Here is an 18,741-nt window from a genome sequence, read left to right as displayed (position 1 = left end):
ATATATTTAAATAAACTCAACAAATGGTAACAATAATAATCAATTCAATTTGAATGATATTATTAAATTATCTACTGGGGGAACCAAATTACAAATTACAAATTTTTACCCAATACAATTAATGTAGATTGTGAACAAATAAAATAATACTAATCTTTTTCTTTATTTCATATTATTTACTCATTAAATTATAAAATAAATTTTACCCAGAGAAATAATATTTTAAGTACTGTTGTAAGACAAGGAGCTACATACGCTATCCTTGTCTAATCTCCTAAGGAATTTACTCGACGCGTCTTAGTACATATGCACCCAAATGCCGTAACTGACGCCGAATATATTCAACTTATTATAACAATAACTCAGGTTCAATTATTTATGAAACAAATACCGCGATCAACTCTACTGAAGGACCGGCGATAGCCGATGCAACAAATGATGGTACAATTGACTTACCGGCGTTGATAATAATTTACTTCTGGAACTATTTAACCATAAACAATACTCAAACTATACTTTTGACTTAATATAATAGGATACTAATTATTCGAATTAAACAAACTATAACTATGTAATTATTTCATTAAGGCTACTGGGTCAGAACAATTTACTCAAAAATAATCACGGACAACAACACGTCCTTTCTTTACAGAATCCTGGTCCTCTCTGACTATTTTTCGTTGATTTTTCTGAGAGAGGGATATCACTCCCGTGTTATCTCCTCTCATGACCTCGGACCCGAAATTTTCAATTAAAATAAAATATTTAAAGTCATGAAACGACCTGAGTTATTTTGTAATAATAAATTAAATAATATTTCCTATTTATCAACATAAACATAATAATTATAACCCTTTAAACTGTCACGGTTGATACGTTAAACTCGTATCCTTACAAGTCGTAAAAATATAAAAGAATTTTTTTTTATATTATTTTTTCTCTTGGGAGGAAAAAATACATGAGAAAACTATTTTTCTCAACAACTATGACGACATAGTCAGAATACAGTATAAGACACAGGCGGCAACACAAAACGATGCGTTCCGAATAGACCTTCAGTTTTTCTATATATCATAATTAACAAAGTGACCATCAGTAGTGTAGGTCACATAAAAGAATATCGGTCCACCCAATACGTGAGAACCCAAGACCTCATGCACTTAGACCCTTTTTTTTTATGACGCCGACTTACTGACGCCAGCAGTCGTACCGGACGAATGTACCTACCTGAGCGTTGACAATTAAGTCGTACTGTCCCAAGTAGAAAAGGTACCAATGGAATACATGTACTATAAGTTTCTCTTATTCTACAGATTTCATCAGTTTTCACTTAACGAATTTATAAATTTATGTATCCGTTCCCATTTAACTAATCTAAGCATAGAAGCGGAAGGCTTCTTTGGATTTTCATCTTAAAACTATAGACCACCCAACTCATGCGCACCTGCATGTGATTCTTGGAAATTAGAGAAAGCTAATGGAAACCTCCAAATTTATGGTTTCCTACACGGGCATGCTCGGCGACAGAGTGGCGCCAGGTCATCAGCCTACTTAATAGTCAAAATCTGTTTCCTGGGGATCACACGTGTACATGGGCCTAGAACTTTCGGGCGAGTCCGAGTCCTCTCGTATGGGAAACTGGTTACCACCACTTTTCATATGTGAGGATCATATAAAAAGACCATGGACTTTAGCTCATTAGTTCTTTTGGTAATCAAACTCTGAACCTTACTGAACTCCGGACACTCGACGGTGTTCGTGGCTAGAGGATTGATATCTCGATTGAGCATTCGGTTAACGGCAGCTGGGCGTACGAAGCGATCCTTGATCGTCGTAAGCACTCGAATGATCGGTATATCATTTTCTACTAGTCTCAGGAGAATAATTGACGAGATATTAATTTCACCATTCGGTCAACGGTAGCTGGGCATACGAACCGGACCTTGATCGTTGTAAGTCGTGAACTAATATCAATCGGAAGCACCGGTTGCGTTGATTATTTTCACCTAATTTTAATCCATTTAGTTCATTTTTATTTTTATATTGACATATACTACGAGAGACGTGAAAAATCAAAGAATATTTTACCGCGATAAATGCGAAGATTTTGAATAATATTTTGCCGTGAAAAAGCGAATAATTTGAATAATATTTTGAAATACTTTTACCGCGAAAATACGCGAAGATTTTATAAACCTATATTTTATATTACCGCGAAGACGCGAAGAATTTGAATACATTGAAATCATTTTACCGCGAGAAGCGCAAAGACCTTCATTTTATTTTAAACTACAGAGATTTAAAAACGCATAAACATTGAAATTGATACAACAAAGTATACTAAATAAATAAATAATTCGATAAATTAGAATCACATTAATTGACCGCGAGAACGCGTTGTGAATAAGTGTCCTGTGTTACTGCTGACGTCCTGATGCCTCACCAAAGCCTGTTTAGGGTAAGTTTTTAAACATTGTAACCATTGTTTGGTATTTTTATTTCAATATACTCTGAAATATTTGTGAACCATATGCATGAAACCATATATTTTGCCATCTGTAACCCATTATGTATTTTGAAAATATTGAGTCCTTAATAAATAAATACTTGTTAACATAAAACATTTGAAAAACATTATTTATCAGTCAATTTTACTTTAACAATGAGATAATAGCTTCACGAGGCTTTTCGGCAACCCATCTTCCTTTATCCCTTATTTTTCTACCTGTATAGCCGCTCAGACCGATAGTTCACAGTAGGGGGTATACAATCTTACGTTTACCGCTCGACATTTGATTGTGAAATTAGATCAGTCACATAATAAATTGGAAATCGTTTTGGGTTCTATTAATATTGTCTTCAACAATATTGTGTGGGCGCGAATTAAATATAAAATAGAATAAACTGAGCATTTGGTCACGTGAGCCCAGGTCATAGAATCGGTCCTTGATCAATGTAAGTACCCTTTTATTCACTATATTTTATACGAATATCGTACCTACGCCCATCACGTTCTGCGATCGTGATAAAACGATAACATAATAATTATTTCAGTCCACCACGTGACTGAAGAAACATATTGAATTTTATCCCCACTATATTGACTTACTCTCACTTCGGTCGATATTTTTATGTATGCTCTACACACACGCGTGGTACTGACTGAAATGAAAATATCGATTGAGTACATAAATTAAGAATAGTTATCAAAACATATGTATAAACATAATAAACAATAATATCAATGAATTCATAATTAAATCATACTAAAATAATCCTTCAAAATAATAGAAATATTCAAATAGTAATAAATTATAATAAATAAATGTTCTTGATTTAAGCTAGGAGGTGTTGTCAAATTCACGGTGAAATGGAAAAGCGCGCGCAGCGATTCACGTTTGAATCGCTACGTGACAAATATCCTCACCAAAATATCCCCAAGACAAAACATGCCCAGACAAAATATCCCGGGATAAAATATCAACCTAGGTTGGATGTACATAAAACATGTCAAAAATGGGCACAGTTCTATTTGAAGCGTCTATAGTGTAGAATGGTTTTTGACAAAATATCCTCATAATCCTTATAGCATATTTTATATTGATTTAAAGTGATTTAATATAGTAATAGTTAAAAAGAAATATTAGTTCGTTTTGATTAAGTAAATTATAAAAAAAAATGTTGTTATCGTAATCATACAGTTATAAATTTAGTTGGAACTGACAAATATACATACATGAGTAACATATAAAAACTATAAAATTATCTCTATACTTTTGATTCAATTTAATAGATAATAAATGTTTTTTTGTATTCAATCATCGTTGAAACATTTGAATTTAATTAATTGTGAAATAAAATAATAGTGCAATTTGGGTTAATTTATTAAGATTTTTATTATTATTTCTGCAATATAAGTGCTATCTTAGCGCACACTCTTTTGTTCGCCAAATAGCTGTTTGCCCATTCAACTATGTCCACGAAATTTGTGTGCGTTATATGATTATTTGCCTGCAACAAGTAATTTTGAGTGTGACAAATAAACTCTTTGTTTGCGTGTTGCTTAATCCGAGTAGTACTGACCAAAGTTGTTTTTGTATTAAGTTGTTTTGATCAGAGTTGTTTTTGCACCGATTCATTTCGACTGGAGTTGTTTTGTCCGGAGTTGTTATTGTTCGAGTCGTTTTGTCTGAGTTATTTTGCCCTAGAGCCCATGAAAGATAACAAGTGAAACAAAAACCTTTCCTAGAGTATAGGGAGAAGTGACGTCCCACCACTTATCCATAAGCGAATTGTTGATCAGCGTAAGAAGACTGGGACCACGAAGGACCTTTCCAAGCCTACTTCAATCAGAGTCTCTTTATTTTCTGACATGGTAATAGCGTTTGGCCCTAAAGAGAGTTATGGACACTCATAGTGGCTGTGATTCGATACCACGCACAATAAGGATTTTTTATTATACCGCTGGTTAATGGCCATCTTAGTCGTCACTCGATTATATTTTTCGGTCAAGAGTATCATTTGGATCGGTGATGAGGATGACTCTGTAACGCGTGTATGCCCAAAAGGGTTAGTTAACGACCTCCCGTAAAACGGAGGTAGGCTTCGGTTCGATCAAATTAATTTATTACGTGAATACGTATGCGTATATTCGAACATCTTAAAAATGGTCGAAATAACTTTTAAGGACTTCAAAATATCGAGATCTGTTCAATACTTTGATTTTGAAAATTGAACCAAAGCCAGAAGCTTTCCTTTTTTCTGAAAACTTTCAATTTTCTTAGGGAGAAATTGTAAAAAGTTATATCAGCACTAAAATCTACTTCAATTATCTCGACGGGTGAAAAATTTTTCACAGTGGTATAGGGGAGTGGGGGAGGGGTTGGGCTTAAATTTCAAGAAGACTTTCCTGTATGTCGTGAGGTATACTTTATCTTACCATCACTTTTACTAAAAGTTGAAATTTCCACCCTCTGAAAGAAGAGTGGTAAGTGCGCTAAGTTTCAACGTTTGTTTCTTTTGTTAAAAAGATACAATTTTTGTCCACTAAATAAGGATGGAATTTATTGCTTAGAAAATACAGTCGTGAGCGCGTCAATTTCTATCATCTGTCTTTCTTTTTCACGAGAAAAGTACAGTTTTAGACCTTTGGTCCAAGAATGATAAGAATTCCATTTTTTTAAAAGAATTATCACCTCAAAAATTGTACCAACCAACTTAATCTATAGCACACAAGTAAAATTACCTCATAATTAATATTGTCAATGAATTCGTGAAATATATCCTTGCAATCTGCATTATTCTTGACATAGTTGAAGGTGAGAGTGTCAGCTACGTTTGATTGAATTGGCTGCATCCTCCTAGAAAGAAGAGAGAGTTAGTTTTCTCATCAAACGATAAATGATTAGGCAAATTAATTTTTCAAGAATATATTAAAATTTGCTTACAATTATTCTAAAAACCTGAGATTCCACTAATAAATCTGAATAGTTCAAATGGAAAGAAATTGATATAGCTATCAAAATTAGGGTGTCCGTTATTTCCCATATCGATTTTTATTTACCGATCACCCCCTGAATCTTTAGTTTATGGCTTAAAAAAAAATATTCAGCACAAACAGGCTTTTCATTTTCACATTAAACCGTGCCGAAATCATTTTATATTTCCCATTTAAATAACATGGGATTTTTAGACTTCGGACTTTTAATTTTTTTTCTCAGAAACAAATAAGAATAAAAATTTGATCGAAGCATATTCTAATAGGAAATCTAACGATCTACACAAAAGTTCTCTGATGAATTTTTGATAAAATAACTCCTTTAAAAGTTATTTAACGTTAAACTTGTGTTTGTTATCAATTCTATAATATTTTTAATTCTATTTCTATTTTTACCTTATTCGGCTATAAAATCATTGAAATAAAAGATAGTAATTATTATTACTAGAGTACCGATGATCATTTATGTAGATTTCATGGCGTTAACAGAAAATCAAGAGAAAAAAAACTTTGTTCTATGAGAAATAAAAAAAATAACATTCTTTTCCTCATACAAACGAACTTTAACATGAATTAATGGAAAGTGGTGAAATAAATATGTGAAAATTTATATGTCTATTAAATTATAAGCAGATTTATTATCATTTTGCTTTCTTTATAATTTTTTTACTAAGTAAGCATTGGTCGCATTAGGATATTTTGTTTTGTACACACTTACAACTTGTCTCAAATATTATTTTTGGTCTTCTCGTGCTGTTAAAACCTTTCTAAATTTTTTTTAGAAGGCTAACGAATTGTTAACGATTTATAAGTAATTAATGATTTCGCCAAAAGAACAGTGAAATTAACTCAAGAATATATCAACATTTTAATAACACGAGAAGACCACCCGGTAAAAAAAATTATATATAATTAGATATTACCATATATAATTATATAAAATTCTATATAATTTTGTATAATTATATATGATTACATCTAATTTTTTGAAAAATTTTATGCTGAATTGTATATAAAAATATATAATTATATATAAATATGTATATTTATATAAATTTATATATGGGTGATTCCGTTCTAACTGTGATTTTTTTTATTAAAACTTTTAAGATTTTGAAGTTAAACGTTTTCAATATTTTTATGCACATTATTTATCTATTTTACTTAAAATGAAAAATCTGAGAGGATTTTACTGAAACTCAAAAGTGTCAAGAACGAGAAACGAATTTCAAATTTTGCGTTTCATGGTACTAATATAAAATAAATTTGGTAGAAATTATTTGAAAAAATTATTGAATCCATTTATAAATTCTGTTGTAACACTTTTAAACTCTTTTTTTATTAATTATTCAACACATTCATGATGATCAATAACGATTTACTTTATAATTCATAGCAACTATAATTTGATTTATAGAATTTACTAAAAAATAAAGTAATTAATTAAATTAATAAACATTGAATAAATTAATTGTCACTTGTATCAGGTAGCTTTCTAGCACGAAGTGTTGGTGCCATCTGTATTAAAAAAATTTTAATTAATGATTAAAATAATTTTACAACTAATTATTGTAACTATATGCTATTTTTATTACTATTTTACATGGTACTGATAGACACGGTACGGACAGTTTCATTTTTAATAACTACTGTAATTATTTGGTTATATATTTGATAATATCCATTGACCGTAAAGTTTAGACTGGTATTTAGTACAAGAATTTAATATTTTGTTAAAAAAAATATTAATAGTTAATGAAGTTTATCAATACCAGAATATCAACAAGACAATTTATGACATATCTTTTTAAAAATTAAGTTCTAACATGACACGAACTCTTGGCATTATTTCATCACTTTATTGTTCGTAAATATTACTCAGGTGACGAACTTTTAAAATAGCTCACTAGACGTTTCATAAATCTCAAGGAACATGGCGTTCGAGTCACACAAATTCAAATTCGAGAATTCGTTAAAATTTAAAGACAAAAGTTATTGAACCGGAATTCAATGTTAACTTAATACATTAAACAAAAAGTGTGCCAATTTTTGTCAGTTGGATCAAAGACATTAGAATTTAACAGGTAATAAGTTTAAATCATTCCGTGCGAAAAAAGAAGTTAACAATTTATAGGTAAATTCTAGAAATGGACATGACACGGTACTGACATTCAAGTGATATATTGTAAGTTTTCTCTGAGTGGCAAGTTATATAATAGAAAAATAATGCTGAAATATGTTCATCACTATTAATTAACACAAAAATTTCATCAATTGATTATTAATTAATGACCTGTAAGAAAAAACAATACAGGACATTGAATATTACAGTTAGAACGGAATCACGCATATGGTCTTACATAACTATATATATTTATATATAATTATATAAATCTTTTTATTTTAATCATATAAATATATATATATATATATATATATATATATATATATATATATATATATATATATATATATATATATGTTGGAGATAAAAGTATAGCTGGGTTTTCCCAGAGACTTTGTAAAGTCCCAACTACATTTTAGTTTATATTTTATTTAAGTAACAATATTTAGCAATAATATTTTACAACTTAATCGGATTGGGAAATTTTTTAAGCTTGTTGTAAAATATTTTTATGGCAGTAGGCTTAGACTTGGAGTGGCATCTGCTCACCAAACGTAGCCACGGTCAGAGGATAGTAAAATAGTGCAATATAGAATAACGGAGTTCGTTTTGGGTCTTTCAGGTAAAGACAGTAGTATTTGGAGAATAAGAGTTCAGAGTGCAATTAGAGCTACACTTCTGTTTGAGCTTGAGTCGAGAGCATCTCGTATCCTGCTGACCGTGTATTCGTTCTCAAGTCTAATTTTACTGTCGCGTATATTTTGTTAACTCTACGATTGAGTTGTATATTGAATTAGTGAATACTGTTGTACTACTTGTGTATTATAATCCATATAGTAAGTTGAGTGTAGTTATTGTAATATATAGCCTATAGTGATTATTTAACATTGTGTAACTTCAATCTTAGTTTATACCATATTGTAATACTTGAATTATTTGTAATACTCTAATCAATTGTGAAATCTTCGCGAGAGTAATTTCGTGTGTGACGATAGTTATTTTGTTGTTTATCTGATATCTTGTTAATTAAATAAAAATGTCTACAAATAATGGTGTTAATAATGACGGTACTAAGAATACCTCTCAACTACCTGCTGACCATCCGACGTATATATATATATATACATATATGTTTAAAGCCTAGTTTGAGGACATGCCTTTCTTGCATCTCACTTTTTAATTGATTATTTTGGTTCATAAATCATTTTTTAAACTTGAGTATGTGCACTATGTGCCATACTAAGTGATAGTTTCATTCGAGTATACCAACGGAATCATCAGCAAAGCTATGTTGACGTACCCGTGCCTTGTACTACCACTCTACTAGTACGCATTGGCGTAAAACAGAATCGCTGTCTTCGACTCGAATACACAGCAATTAATGGTGGCGGATGCTTTTTTCATACCAATGATGAAATAACAGAGTTATGATAATTCTTTCATCAACTCAAGAGTTACAATTATCTTATAACTCTTAGGTCTACCTTAAATCTCCACCGTCCATCTTACGGTTTTTAAAAATTTTTTTTTAGTATTATTTAAAATGAAATTAATACGGAAGGAGCTTTATCAGTAAGTCTGTCATCATCATCAGCATGCACTAACTGTGATGTAAAATTAGACAGTATCAATTAGTACAATGAAATCATGATTTTAAAAATTTTATGAGCCAAAACAAAAAGTGCAAAATGTGATAGTATTGTTAGTCGACACTTTAGGGGCATGTCCCCAAAGTCAAGAAATGCCCTCGGAACCGTATATATATATGACATATGTCCCCAAAGACCAGGTTAAATATAAGTAAGTTCATATGAATATATATAATTATACGATTTTATTTATAATCATCCATATTCATACGATCGGTTGAAAAACTTTTATATAATTTTATATAATTATATAAAATTCTATATAATTGAGTCCTAAGAAGTTCTATCTAATGGAAAGTTCTGAGTGAACATTAAGCTGTGCGGGTGAAATCATAACATTTTGTGAAATTATTCAGATATAATCGAATAATGTAAGATTATTCGGATAATTGATTTTACAATGATTTATCAAATTTTCTAAAGGTCATAAAATGTTTTAATTTACTGCATTAATAAATGTTATAAAGTATATAAACTTTGTTTTGCAGGACTCATAATGCGAAGCATAAGAGAGTGCTTTACGATAGAACATTTTTTCAAATTTCTTAGAAATACATTCACAAGACTAAAAGTAGGATGATACAAAAAAAATTTTGGAGTTTCAACAACGAATTAAGTTATAAAAAACAGTTATATAAAATTAAAAAAATTTTAGTCAAGTCGAAAAAATTTTAACTTCTGATTTTTTTTAATTTACCAAATGAAGTAATTATCGTCCGGCTATTAGTGGGTATACCGCTAATGGGCCTTTTACTCTGTGAAAAAAAATATAATTTACTACAATTTTTTTTTTTTTTTTCATGACAATTATTGTATATATGACTTCATAAAGTTATATTTATATAAAATACATTTATATGAAATTTTATATAATTATAGATAAATTTTTTTTCCCGGTATAACGTATACCTAGCTGAAATTTCGCGACGGAGACGCGGAACAGCCTAATATAGCGTATGCGGTCGCCCACGCGTGATAACTAAATAATAATAAACGATATTAAGTAATGATAAATACCGAGAGCAAATTAAAATAAAATAATAAATTTAAATAATTGTTAAATTATAAACAATAATGAAATTTTGTTGTGCCTGGACCAGCTCCTCAGGCTGGGTTAGTGCACGCAGGCGCCAGACCGTTTACTCAAAACGGACAAAATTTATCCAGGGGGAATTTACGAGGGAAAATCCGAGCAAGTGACTTGTGGCGAAGCGGATAAACACGCGAGACACAATAGAAATTAAATAAATAATAAAGAAATAGTAAATATATGATAAATAATTACATACAAGTAATCAATAAGAGCAGGAAAATTAAATAAAATTAATAAGTAGGAAAAGATCTAGAGGAAAATAAATATTAAATTTTCCTCGATAGCTGTTGGTTTCCGAGTTTTAATTTTTATAAACAACAGAAAAATAATAATAGTTCACAATATTTTATTTTGTTAAATTATTAACAACAATAATACCTGGCGATTGCCAAAAATATGATCGCAGTATCACAATAAATTATATAAACCGAATAGACCAAAAATAAATATAATTTAGCTTAATTAATAATCTTGATTTAATATTAAGTAAAAGAAATAATTATTTAATTTTTATATTTTTCAAAATAAGAATGATAAATAATAACAATCTTTTTATCTCTTATTCTATCTCTCAACACTTGTAAGTGAGAGAAAGACACGGGATTTATCCTCACTCATACTCAAAATAATAAATTTTTCTCTGTTAAAATAATTTATAATTTTAGATAAAAAATTTCAATAATAATTTTGGACCGCTGGGGTAATAAATCAAAATGAAAAAAAAGTAAAGTCACTTAATTATCTTAAATAATAATAAATATAAATAATAATCTTCAATATTCATACAAATACTTTGAGTGACAGAAAGTGACAGAAAACAGAAAAATAATTTTAATTCTTTGGGGAATTTTCACCCAAGTGATGATGTCAGTACTTGAGGAATTTGCTCAAGTTCTGTATGCGCTCTGTAGATATATATATCTATAGATATATATATGTCTACCGGCAATGTTTAACTACGTAGCATATGCCTTATATATATATATATACATATATATATCTATATATATATATATATCTATATATATATATATATATATATATATATATGTAGAATTATCTGGATATATATATATATACATATGTACATATATATATATATATGTAGAAATATCTGGATATTTTTAACAATAATACAACGAAATATCCAACAATAATTATATATAATGTAAATCATGTATCATTCAGCCAGTAAATATAAATAAATTAATTTCACTCGCTGCGGCGACCAACAACAACCGGGGGAGGTTATCACATGAAAATATATGCCGTGAAAGAAATCCAAAATACTTACTCAAAAATCTCCAGTAACTCAGCAAAAAAAATACTATCAAAACAAGTATTAATTAATTCACCCGGCGAATTATAGTGACTACAATATTATTAATAATCCACCAATCTATCAATAGAACTTTAAAATTTTTACTCAGACTAACGTCCGTGCACACTAACTGCCCGTATCTTTCTGATTTAATTACCCTATCCTCCACCTGTTGGTCGTCACCCACGAGGCGCACCTATCACTCTTATTTATTATTATTATTATCTTTACTAGCCCTGAGCCTAGTTTTAAATTATAAATATAAATTATAAAGATAATTTCGCGACACGTGAATGATACACGAATAATTAATTTTATGTATGAACTATTTATTCCTAAAATATGCATGTTTTTATTTTATATAATAAATGAAATAATAATTATTTAAAAATCATAAAATTGACGTCGGGAATAAAGCAAAGGTATTGATTTTCCCCTACCCGGCGGTCAATATTTTTCCAAACCACAACTGACATTCTTAGTCGGATGACAAGTTTAAATAAAATAATATGTTAAACAAATGTTGGGGCATAATATTACGCTGGATTATGCATCCCAACTGTTTTAAAATCATAAACGAATACTTAAAAATAACGAAAATCAATTGTTTGTATTTTTAAATCATAAAATAAAATTAATTCACACACGTGCTCTCTCATACGCCGCGCGCATGCACTGTGCACGGACTGCCGTCTCCATCGGCGGAATGCCCGCGTAACGATTCAAATTTAAACGCAAAATTAAAATATTTAACTTACAACTAATTAAAATAAAGAAAATTTTGAATCGTTACGTGACACCGGGCAAAACAATATTTGATACAAGTTGTAAGTGAGTACAAAACAAAATATCCTAATGCGACCGAAGCTTGCTTATGTTATGTCCGACTTCGCAAACTTCTCTTACAGTCACTCATGTTGAACACTCTATAGGAATAGAGATTCCATCTTCTCTTGAGAGAAACAAGGATGGGTTCAATGAAGTGTGACAAAACTATTCTACCAGATTTCTTTCTTTCTGTCTTTCATTCTCGTATTCTTCGGTCCCCACTTATTGTTAGCTAAGATCGCTCTAATACGCACAATTAGCATTGACTGAATTAAGTTCCGTCAACGGGACATCTCACAAGATGCAACTCACCTAAAATTTCCCTTTCCCCTAAACTCGGACCCCCATGGTTGCGGCGTTCAAAAAAAATTTTGAAGAACAAGTTCACTCTACCGAGCACAGGCTTGCATTTCAGTTATCAGCTGAATTCAAAGTTTTCAGTCAAGAGTCGCAACTTAGGTACAGCAGTATCCTGAATTTTCATATTTAATAAAACCGGTGAAAATCGCTTTTATAAATCCATAAAATAAATCATAAAAAAAAAAATCACTCATCGCGGAAACAAGTATAATAGAAAGAAATATTAAATAAATGTTCAACGTTAAGAGCCACCTCCTTTAAAGAGCACTGCTTTTATTTCCTGCAAAGGAAAATAAAGTAATTTTTAAATTCTATATAAAATAAAAGTTTCCGTATTAAAAGAAATAAATTTAAAAAAAAAAAAATAAAAGTGTTATTGGTTGTGAGTGCTAAGTGTTAATTCGAATTTGTGAGCATTATTATATCCAAAAATTCAAGTCCAAAAATTTTGAGTGTAATTATTTAATGATTAAGGTAATAAAGATATTCCTTTAAAGAGTATCAGCTCTATTTTCTTCAAAGAAAATTAATGGAGTTTTTATTACCAAATTAAAATTGGAGTTTAAAATAAAAAAAACATAAATGACAATAAATTTTATGTATTATTCATGAAATAAGTTAAGCAATAAGTCGTCACCCCACCCTCATCCGGAGATTGCTTGCATCGAGAACGAGCAGCCAATTCAAGGGTCTACAACGCGGAAACTATCCCAAGGAAAAATATAAATATAAACTTTAGCATAAAAGGTAAGGCAATTATAATTGACTTCTTTTCTTTTCAATTTCAATAACTTTTCCAATCAGCCTCAAAAATTTAAGAGGAAACAAGGACGCTATTAAGTAAAAAAAAACATATGTATTGATTAGCGCATTTTTTACATTCATCTATCTATAAAGATAACGCTATTTTTACCGAATTAGAAATGAAAGAAAGTCCACATCGAAACGTATCCCAAAACAAACAAATTAAGGCTTGAACTAAACATTTGAGCCGAAAATTGCATTGGTTAGTTCGAACGCCTAATCCACGCAACCAAAATAATTAAATAAATAATAGTCGGAAATAACACTCAACAAAAAAATTATAAAAAAATAAAAATGATAATAAATCTGCTTGTAAAATTATAGACAAAGAAATTTTTACATATATATTTCACCACTTTATAATAATTCATTTTAAAGTACGTCTGTATGAGGAAAGGTACGTTATTTTTTTATTTCTCATAAAACAATGGTTTTTCCCTTAATTGTCTTTTTAGGCCATAAAATATACATAAATAATCATCGGTACTCTAGTAATAATAATAATTATCTTCTTTTTCAACGATTTCATAGCCAAAAAAGGTAAAAATATGTGTGAAATGAGCGAATAAACTAATTGGATCTGGTTTAGGCGAGGTGAATTAAACAATTAAAAATTACACAGATTTTATCAATAAATAAATTATAGATTTATTTACACTTATTTACACTTAAAATTATGAGAACTTATATTGAAGCGAATGCGACTATAATTAACACGCGCTGGCGAATGCAACTCAGATAGTTTATTCACGTATAAATTGACACGTGGTCAGTAGCGGTTAACTCAACAATAATTAATTAACAATTAATTATTGGCGACAGAAAAGTTTATTTATTCTCAATAAATAGCAGCCTTGATATACTGTCTAAATATTGAGGATAATTCAGCGTAGCGGTTTTAGTTTAGTATCACACAAGAAATAATAAGCGAAGCGGTTCAAGCACGAGGTTGCAAGTAGCAAAGACACGTTGTAGAAACTCTGAGCGAAGCGGTTAGACAGATAGTTGTAGAATGAAAAAAAATGGTAGCGTCGTTGAGTCGTCGAGAAGCTTGGTGTCGACGTGGCAGCCTTGCTGCATATAACGAATTTTCCTATTGGCTTAAAAGCGCGCCAAAAGGTAGCAGTTGATAGCGAGCTCTCTCATAGGCTGACCAATATAAAACGAATTTTGTGATTGGTCAGCTTGTAGCGGGTTCTCAGGACGTCTTGACACGATCCTGAGTTAGAAATTGTATGTGCCGGGCCCAAATAGCGAGTGACCCGGCACTATTCTGACCTTCAGTCAGTAGCGAGCTCGGCTTCTCCCGAACCGAGCGGAAATGCACGAAGCTTGATTTAAATTAATCAAGCTCGTGACTGAACAATATGTAACGACTAAAATTGGGTTGATTTTAAATAAACACCTGAACTGAACATTAAACGAACCGCTTAATTGAATTAATTAAAGGAATTAGAGATTTGAAAAATAATCAGTACAACTAAAAGTATAATTAATAATCAGTTTACTTTTAAATATGCCAGAAAATTAGAATTTAGACGAACCAGTAATTTCTTTAAAGAAATAAGCGATTAGAAATTATCATTAACAGTTATCCCTTTTGCTCGGATTTAGTTCGCTGAAGTTCAGGGTTGAAAAGGGGTCTTCAAAAAAACACTGGTTTAAACAAAATAATCAACAAAGACTTTATTTAAACAATTTACATTTGGCTTTGAGCCCGTTTCTACTACCTTTACACTAATAACACGGTTACGCGGTTCATACAACGACTTCTCTGTCGATCACACACACACACACACACACACACACACACACACACACACACACACACACACACACACACACACACACACACACACACACACACACACACACCATACAAAAATTTACGCGGACTAATATCGCGGTCCTACCCTTTCCTGGGTGCCTCGGGGGTCCCTGGTCGACTTCCCCTTCGGCCCTACCCTTCGGTTCTCCCACCCATGAGGGTAAGCGGATGGTCTCCGATAAACCCCACCTACTCGGCTAAGTTCACCCTTTGGCAGAAGGCCTCAGGGTGGGTCTCCTCAACTCTCCATGAGAGAAAAGATTCGCTTACCTGGTCCAGTCGGACTCCTGGTAAGTGAGCTTCCTTCGTGTTGACTGGGAATGGTTTTCCTCTGCAACTCTTATGGAGACTAAGTTGCCTATACGGGGTTTATGAGCGGTTTTGTTACCTGGCCCATCCGCCACACATATGAAAAGAATAATTTCTATCGCCCTCTAGTGTCGCTCACGTAAGTGTGACAAGAGCAAAATTATTCTAAGTCTAAAACGACATAATCAAAGGAAATTGAGAAAAGTAATTTTAATGAAAAGTGAAAACGAATTTGAAAGAAAAAGAATGTGTATAAGAGTTCAAGTAAACACCAAGTACGAGGAATTTGGCCGGTCGAGCTAACTACTCGCGAGCGAAAGACGGGATAATGAAGGAATAAGCAATTAAAACTTAATCTCTCACATATTATTTGACAATTCTTTCAATCTCTTTAATCTTTCAATAGATAGATTTGGAATCATTTTTCAAGTTTTTTTTTCCTTTTCCCTTTGACTTTACTGGTTTGGGACTTAGAATTATTTTCACTCGGCGCGCGTTCATGTTACCATACGTATAAATGTATTATCACAATAAATTCAATTACATTGCTCTAAAGAGTAATAAAACGCAGCTATAGTAAATAATAATAATAAATCCTCATAGTTGTAGTATATTAAAAAAAAATCACAGTAGTTATAAGAGTAGAGAAGTAGAATAAATCACAAAATAATAATAAATCGTAGTAGTAGTATAACAGTCACACTAGAAAAAATAAATCACAAAAATTCTGGTCCACTCGGTCGCACACTATCACGCCATCACAAATGAAAATAGCATTCAAAATATTATAGAATTGATAACAAACACAAGCTTAACGTTAAATAACTTTTGAAGGAGTTATTTTATCGAAAATTCATGTGAACTTTTTTTGTAGATCGTTAAATTTCCTATAAGAATATGTTTTGATCAAATTGTTATTTTTATTTGTTGCTGTGAAAGAAAATTAAAAGTCAAAAGTCTAAAAATCCGATGTTATTTGAATGGGAAATATATAATAATTACGGCACAGTTTTGTTACTTCCGAATTATTTTTCATTTTCAATTTTTGCGGTCGTTTCATATTGTTATGTCATTTCATTATATATTATTTTATTCTATTTTATCTTTATCTTAGTAGTTGAAAAATTTGTCTAGACACGTAAATTATGTCCAAATATTTTCCCAAATCACAAAGATTTCTAATCCTCACCAAGGTCAGAGTGGCAGCTGACGCACTTCTTTATCGCTACTGTACTTTAAATAAGTAGAGCAAATAGTACTATTGTAATGAGTTTTAATGTCTCCAAATTGAAAAATACTTAAAAGTAATTTATGGTGTCTAGACAAAGGAAAGTTTAAATAAATAAAAGCAACAGACCTTCTTTTCTGCTTTTTCTTTTACAATGGAATATAACAATTTTTTTTTTTCAAATCGTCCGGAATAAAAATACTGAAATAAAGATACGATAGAATAAAACTTTATACCTGAAAAGACAGAGAAAAGAAAGGAAAGAAACAAATAATTTTTACTGCCAATATTTAAAAATCATTTTAGTTAGTACACTATTTAAAAGTTATAAAATAATAAAATATGATGGTCTAAATAGAATACTCAAAACGTAAAATCAAATTTAATATTCAGCTTGAAGACCATAAGCTGATAAAAATAATAAGTTTAAACAGAATATTTAAACTTAAAAATCAAGTTAATATTCAACTTAAAATAATAAAATATAATAATTTAAATGAAATATTTAAACTTAAAATCAAATTAATACCCAACTTAAAACAATAGAATAGTAAAGGATGATAGTTAAATAAAAATATTTAAACTTAAATAAATTAATAACATAATAAAAGATAATAGTTTGAATAAAATATTAGTAATCGAATAAAAAATCAAACAAAAAGAATATTAAAATATGATTACTTGAATAAAATAAACAGTAAAATATTAGAAATTAAATAAATAAAATATTAGAATAAATAAAAAGGGATGACAATTTTATTCAACCATTATTTAACGGAAATTTAGTCGAATTACTTTTATTATTAGTATTATTATTATTAAAATTATTTTGATTACATTTATTATTAAATAAAAAGCGCTGGGTGAGTTGCAAAAACCGGAAGAGAGGGACAGGAAAATCAACATGGAAGGGATAGTGCGGCCCCGAAACGGCGGTTTTCCGTAAGGAAGTGGAAAACTTCGGGTGGAAGTGGAAGAACGTGGGAGGAGATTTTCCCCCAAATACCAAACCTGGAGTATCCACCCATTTTTTCCGCAGGCCTAACAAGCGGCCCCAAAAACAGTCAGTTGTGTTGTGAGTCCCGAACTACCCGTTATTCCCAATATCCAAATTATCCATTTTCTTATCATATAGGCTGTTTATTAAGATTTTCAACAGTTTATAATACAAAATAGGCTGGTAGCCATTATTTAAACAAAATAATTTAAACAAAATATTCAAGCAAATAATCACACAGAGTGGGCTGGTAGCCACCTGATTTGGAAAATAAGGACCTCAATCAACTCACCCCGAATAAAACAATAGAAAAATAAGAACGTCGAATAATCATAATTACTGAGTAAGTCAATATAAAATTTTTTTTTATGTTCAAAATAATGATTTAACAAAAATACTAGTGTTACGTTATTAAGCGTCAGTTGTTAAGAATTAACAATTTAAAAATTCCGAGTAATCTAGTAAAACAACCTTTACTTCTATATTTTCATTTCCCATTATTTATCTCATTGAAATTTTTGTAACAATATATCTATTTATTTACAATTAAAATTCATGTTTTTAATTTTCATATTCACTCATTGAAATTTCTTGTCCCCGGTCTATTGGTCGAAAGACTAGGACCGAATATATTTTATAAAAGTCCGATTTTAAAGTAGGTTGAGTTTCTCGCTCATAATTTGGCATCCTTAACCCCGTTGC

The 18,741-nt window shown here is 30.5% G+C and overlaps 1 protein-coding gene across 14 annotated transcripts in view; it reads right to left on the bottom strand.

The window, feature by feature from the left end:
• Positions 1-18,741, bottom strand: part of LOC103572023 (uncharacterized) — a 370,788-nt gene that overhangs the window by 70,439 nt on the left and 281,608 nt on the right. For 13 of the 14 annotated variants that reach the window (XM_053742091.1, XM_053742093.1, XM_053742094.1 and 10 more), the window contains one exon: positions 5,246-5,360. The exons of the other annotated variant lie outside the window; for it this stretch is intronic. In XM_053742091.1, coding sequence (XP_053598066.1) covers positions 5,246-5,360 — 115 coding nt within the window. The remainder of the gene's footprint in view (positions 1-5,245; positions 5,361-18,741) is intronic. 14 annotated transcript variants of the gene reach the window in all.

The sequence above is a fragment of the Microplitis demolitor genome, chromosome 9 (assembly GCF_026212275.2).
Source record: "Microplitis demolitor isolate Queensland-Clemson2020A chromosome 9, iyMicDemo2.1a, whole genome shotgun sequence".
NCBI lineage: Eukaryota > Metazoa > Arthropoda > Insecta > Hymenoptera > Braconidae > Microplitis > Microplitis demolitor.
Note: the sequence above shows the minus strand (reverse complement) of the source record. Positions and strands in the feature narration are given on the sequence as shown.